The 6,623-nt window shown below is 41.4% G+C and overlaps 1 protein-coding gene across 1 annotated transcript; it reads left to right on the top strand.

The window, feature by feature from the left end:
• The first annotated feature begins 3,143 nt into the window (after positions 1 to 3,143).
• Positions 3,144 to 5,429, top strand: LOC147992605 (uncharacterized). The gene is made up of 2 exons (XM_087540893.1): positions 3,144 to 4,949; positions 5,304 to 5,429. Exons 1-2 carry the CDS (start codon positions 3,150 to 3,152, stop codon positions 5,421 to 5,423), a joined length of 1,920 nt encoding a protein of 639 aa, XP_087397019.1. The 5' UTR covers positions 3,144 to 3,149; the 3' UTR covers positions 5,424 to 5,429.
• Positions 5,430 to 6,623: the final 1,194 nt, after the last annotated feature.

Below are 6,623 nucleotides of genomic sequence, written 5' to 3'. Positions count from 1 at the left end.
ACTTAAGGTTCGGTGACGCTAGGGTTATAGAGATATTAGTATGCAGTAACCCGAAAGTTGTTCGGAGTCCCGGATGAGATCCCGGACGTCACGAGGAGTTCCGGAATGGTCCGGAGGTAAAGAATTATATATAGGAAGTGCTATTTCGGCCATCGGGACAAATTTCGGGGTCACCGGTATTGTACCGGGACCACCGGAAGGGTCCCGGGGGTCCACCGGGCGGGGCCACCTGCCCCGGGGGGCCAAATGGGCAGTAGGGGGTGCGCCTTGGCCTATATGGGCCAAGGGCACCAGCCCCAAGAGGCCCATGCGCCAAGAGAAGAGGGAAAGGAAGAGTCCTAAAGGGGGAAGGCACCTCCGAGGTGCCTTGGGGAGGAGGGACTCCTCCCTTGGCCGCACCCTTCCTTGGAGGAAGGGCCAAGGCTGCGCCCCCCCTCTCCCTTGGCCCTATATATAGTGGGGGGAAGGGAGGGCAGCAACACCTAAGCCCTGGCGCCTCCCTCTTCCTCCCATGACACATCTCCCTCCTCCCGCAGCACTTGGCGAAGCCCTGTTGGAATCCCGCTACTTCCACCACCACGCCGTCGTGCTGCTGGATCTCCATCAACCTCTCCTTCCCCCTTGCTGGATCAAGAAGGAGGAGACGTCGCTGCTTCGTACGTGTGTTGAACGCGGAGGTGCCGTCCGTTCGGCGCTAGGATCATCGGTGATTTGGATCACGACGAGTACGACTCCATCAACCCCGTTCTTTTGAACGCTTCCGCGCGCGATCTACAAGGGTATGTAGATCCACTCCTCCCTCGTTGCTAGATGACTCCATAGATAGATCTTGGTGACACGTAGGAAAATTTTGAATTTATGCTACGTTCCCCAACACTAGCATGGACCACACAACAAGTAAATGTAATTTTTCTACAGTAACATAGAGAAACAAATCATATACCATCCAATAGGAGTTTACTATCACTAGTAGAAAAGGGGGCTTTGGTCCAGGCCGGGTAAGCCCATTAGTCCCGGTTCAGTCCAGAACCGGGACCAATGGATGCATTTATCCCGGTTCGTGCGGCTGAGGCATTAGTCCCGATTCACCTGGGCCCTTTAGTCCCGGTTCGTGCCACGAACCGGGACTAAAGGGTGCGATGCCCATTGGTCCCGGTTGGTGGCACCAACCGGGACTAAAGGTCTAAAACCTTTAGTCCCGGTTGGTGCCACCAACCGGGACTAATGGGCTTTGAGGCATTAGTACCGGTTCATGGCACGAACCGGTACTAAAGGTCCCATTTTCAAACTCCCCCCCCCCCCCCCCCCCGTGGACCGCCTTTTCAGTTTTAGAAAAAACAAAAGAAAATGATGGAAATGTCAATAAAAATAAAATAAAATAAGTTTCCCATGTGATATGTGGTCTAGTTGTTGGGAAAATTTACAAATATGAATTTCGACTTTATTTACAAAATCTCTCTGGAATTTGTAAAATGGGCATAACTTTTGCATACGAACTCGGATTAAAAAGTTTTTTATATGAAAAATCATCTACTCGAAAAGTTACATCCGATGGAGACTGCCTACGGCCTGTTTGCAAATTTGTAGAATCCTCAAATTCCAAAAGGAAAAAAAGTTATGCTCAAATTTCAGTTTTTTTAAATTTTCAGTAAATCATTTCAAACTATGGTCAAACTACTTATTCAAGAAGTATTAGTGTTACTAAATAATTATTCAAGAATATTAGTGTTATTAAATAATTATTTCACCTTTTTTGAATTTTGGTCAGATCTGGTCAAACTATGGTCAAACAACTTATTCAAGAAATATTAGTGTTACTAAAAAATTATTGTTTTTTAGAACAATAGTTTTAAACTCAAACAGTGAAATATGTGACTTCATGATCAAGCTAAATTCCTAAGGGTTAATAGGATTGACATCTTACTATTGTCAGTAAAATAACAAGTGCAGACTTGGAAACGAGGGAGAATAGAACCCGAAAGTTAAGCGTGCTCAGGCTGGAGTAGAGAGAGGATGGGTGACCGTTCGGGAAGTTAGATGATTTGGAATGATGAGGGGTGATTAGAGATTAAATTGAGCAGTGATGAGGGGTGATTAGAGACTAGAGGTTAAAATAATTCAGAAATTTGAAAATAAAAAAATTTCAAAAAAAAATTTCAAAAAAAATTAGAAAATTTCCTTTAGTACCGGTTGGTGTTACCAACCGGGACTAAAGGTGGACCGGCCACGTGGAGGGCCTTTAGTCCCGGTTCTGGATTGAACCGGGACTAAAGGCCCTTACGAACCGGGACTAAAGGCCCTTTTTCTACCAGTGTATTCATATCAACAATACGAACCCTCATGATTTTGAATTAAATTTCGTTAAATTTTTTGAACTGAAATTCAACAGAGCTTTCGTTTCTACTATTTGACACCAGAATAGATTTAAATAGAACGATTGATTTACAAAAGGTTATGAGACTTTCTAAAATTATTTGTTGAGTATCTAAGAACCAAGCATGAATAAAATAAAATGTTCATGGTAGTATTTTTTAAGTTATAATAAAAGTGCTATATTTTTCAGTTCGACTCTAATTTAACCACCAAAAGTGCTACATATTGCAGGCCTACCTCATAATATATTTTGGAAAATGTTCCATTTGTGTTCATGAATTAAAAAGTGTATGTCCAATATAAATTGTTCGTTTTGAAGTGATTTTGCAACTAACTATAGGTTGTGAACCTTTGTTTTAAATTATTATGAAGTCTAGCATAATTAAATATCACAGTTATTGTTTATTTCACTAATTCTGATCTTTGGAGAAGCACGATACTTGAACATTCATCTGATCTTTGTGCGTGCGCGTGCGCGTGCGCGCGCATGCATGTAGAATTGGATTTACATTGTGGAATGTCGAGGTCGTATGCTTAATATCAAGTGCAACAAATTTTAAATGTATCAGCTTTTTTCACGGGATTAATTGCTTGTTTAATGTGCAAGCGGTTGCATGGGCACAATTGATAGCTTGTTGAAAACATGTAGGACCTTCTATGATGAACACTGTATAGTTAAGCAAACTTGAATTTCACTATTTTGAAAGAATATCCATATTGATGTTATTACACTATTTCCACCAACAGGACGCTAAATATTGGAAATCCAATTATCAATGGAGAACCTACTACAACAGCTTAATGAATGGGAGATCCGCTTGCTAGTGCTCCTCAGCTTCATACTACAGATGTTACTCTTCTTTACTGGTGGCCTTCGGCTGCGTAGCAGAAATACACCGCTTAGGTTTTGCATGTGGATAGCATACTTGGGAGCAGATTTAGTAGCAGTTTATGCCCTTGGCTTCCTCTCTCGGCACAAAGATGCCCACATTGGAAAGGAAATATTCTGGGCAGCCCATCCACTTGCTTTTCTTTGGGCCCCTTTCCTACTGATGCATCTTGGTGGGCAGGACACTATAACTGCATTTGCCATCGAGGACAACAACTTGTGGTTAAGGCATTTGTTGAATTTGGTAGTTCAAGTTGGCCTTGCTTTATATGTCTTTTGGGAGTCTGTAGGTCACAGCAATGTGGTAATTCTAGTTCCAGGCATCTTTGTTTTTATTTCTGGAATTATCAAGTATGGCGAGAGGACACTGGCTCTTATGTATGGGAACCTAAAAGGCATCAACAGCTCCAGTGAAATTGACTTGAATTTGCATGAAGGATATTTGGGAATCATTTCTTCAGCTTTGAAATCGACACCAGGCATCCGAGTGCTCTTCGAGGGCCGCACCTTGTCCCAGATGGAAGGAAGACACCGAGAGGCACTGAGATCCAAGATTGATCAGAAACATTTGCCCAAGTTACTAGAGATTGAACTTAACTTGATGTATGATGACATCTACACTAAGGCTATGGTGCTTCGGTCAAGGAGTGGCATAATACTCCGGTGTGTATCTCAAGTATCAATGGTGGTTGCTTTTGTGCTCTTCACTGTGAACAAGAAACATAGATATAGTACAGCAGATGTTGCAATCACATATATGTTATTTACAGGAGGCCTTTGCCTTGAAGCTTGCGCAATATTTATCTTATTGATGTCGCCAAGGACTTGGGCTTGGTTGGAGGCTCGGGGCTACCACAGACTCAGTCGCATCTCCTCTTTTCTCCTATATAGCAAGATTGGACGCCCTGAGGGAGGGCCACTATGGTCAAATTGCATGGGGCAGTACAACTTCCTGAGCTATGTGGATTGTGATGTACCAATGAAGTCCAAGTTGGTGAAGAAAGTGGCAAGGATGATGGTGAGCATAGCCGGTGTTGGTGATGGGAAGTCATTCCTGTGGTTGAGCAAGTTACTCGATAGCAAGCACATCGAGGTTGATAAGGAGATAATGGATTCTATTGTAGTTATGGTGGATTGTTCAGATGGATCAAGAGCCTTGAACCCCGAAGACTGGCCAAATCTTGGTTCATTAATAGAGAAATTAGTTCCGGACTTTGGTGCGAGCTTCGGTTATGGCATTGTCTGCTTCCATATATTCACAGAGATACACCTAAGAAAATATTATCACCCCCAGGATTTTCTGTTAGTCGGTGTTTGCCGAAAGTTGTCAAACTACATGCTCTACCTTCTAGTCACACATCCAGAAATGTTGCCGGTCAGTGGCACCACGGAACCTACCATGATATTCTTCCTCGACAAAATTACTAGTGCTGTCAGTCCCAGTTACACAGCTGATAGAATTCTTAGTAGCGCCAGCTCTCTGCTGCAAGATGGTTTGGGGTTACATCAGCCTGAGCAGCGCCAAGAAACATTACGCGAGATTAGAGACCTGTGGACCAGGCTACTTCTCTTCGCTGCTGGCAAGTCTCGGGCGGACATGCATGCTGCGCAGCTGAGCAGAGGAGGTGAACTCCTCACCTTTGCTTGGTTGCTCATGGCCCACAAAGGACTAGGGGATGTCGGCGAGGCCACCGCTTACAGGTTCGATTTTCAGACACCAGTAACAGTAAGAGACGATGAATATCATCCAAAAGTAAGGACATTGATATCGTGGAAGAGGACAAAGCGGTAGGGGCGGCCGGGTCAATCACTCGGAGTCCAACTTCTTCACGGGAGAGGATCATTAACTTGGAGTACTAACCGCTCAAAAAAGAAAAAGTTAACTTGGAGTACTAGACATAACATGGGCTAGGCGAGGAGGAGCTAGCTGTTGGAAACTTGTAATCCTGTCGCACCTGTCATGTAGGTTTGCTTTCTGCAAATAAACCTGATCATGTAGCGTGAGCTTGTTCACGTCCTGGCCAGATTAGTAGCTAGATAGTTTTGCACGTTGTTACATCTAGCTCGTCGGATGTCACGAGCAGCAGCGGCTATAACAGTTTTGAAGGCCGAACATGTTCCGTCAGAGTTGAAAAAAACCGCGGCGAGTGTGGGAAGTTGATATTCATACGAGGGAGATACATTTTATTGATTTTGTGTACATCGTGAAGAGTAGATCTTTGTTGTCGATCTCGGTAGGATGGTGTGTTGTACACGCAAAATGTTTTTTACCAGTGCCGGGAGCTACCGGTGCTTCTCTCACCAATAGGATGCTGCCAACTCAAAAGTTGTGTCCATGTATTTCTCTTCTTTGTTCATTCAACTCCATTGTATTTGATCAACTGGGGTCCTACCCACGTGCATGTCACTCTTTTCACGTACACCTGACGCACCTCTCACTATGTCAGTTCATTTTCTCCAACCGATCAACCTGATCTCTCACTTCAAACTTATTCGTTTTTTTGTAAAGTTGATTTGAATTAAAAAACATTTCAATTTATTTCAAAAACTAGTTTCAATTCTTTTTGAAAAAATCTCACTCATTTTCAAAATACTAATTCCTCTCACTTTTTTATGAAGCTGATTTTAATTATTTCAATTTCATATATCCCAAAAGAGTGAAACTAATTATTTTTTAACTTATGTAGAACTGATCTGTTTTCTTAAAAAGCATATTTTAATCCTTTCAGAAATATATTTCACAAAAGGGTGAAACTTTGTATTTCAAAAGTGTAATGTATTTGAAACAACTGAAATTAGTTTTAAAATCAGTTTTTGAAACGAGTGTTTAAATGAAAATGAGCGTAATGTGTTTTCTGAAACTAGTGAAATCAATATATTTTTGCAATGATTGAAATCAGTTTTTTGAACAAGTGAAATATACAATTTCAGTTGAGCGAGTGTAATGTGTTTCCTGGAATGAGTGAAACAAGTTATTCTAAAAAAGTGAAATATAACGAATATTTTGTAGGAAACTGCTTTTTTTGTGTCTGAAATTGATATTTTTGATGATGAAATACATTTCAATATTTTTCGTAAAGTCATTGAAATTAGTTTTATAAATGAGTCTAATGTGTTTTCTGAAACGAGTGATTTTTTTTTGAAACAAGTGAAATTATTTTTTTACTGATAGTTTTTCTGAAATGAGTGAAATCAATTTCCTGAAGTAAATGAAATATTTTTCGAATTGAGTGAAACCAATATTTGAAATGAGTGAAATTTGTTTTCCATACACATGGCACATATTTCGGTGTAAAATACGTTAAATATAGTGAAATGTGATTTCTAAAATGAGTGAAATCTATCTTTTGTAAATGAGGTG

This window comes from Triticum urartu, chromosome 1A (genome assembly GCF_056163025.1).
Source record: "Triticum urartu cultivar PI428250 chromosome 1A, HENAU_Tu73, whole genome shotgun sequence".
In the NCBI taxonomy this organism is placed as follows: Eukaryota; Viridiplantae; Streptophyta; class Magnoliopsida; order Poales; family Poaceae; genus Triticum; species Triticum urartu.
Note: the sequence above shows the minus strand (reverse complement) of the source record. Positions and strands in the feature narration are given on the sequence as shown.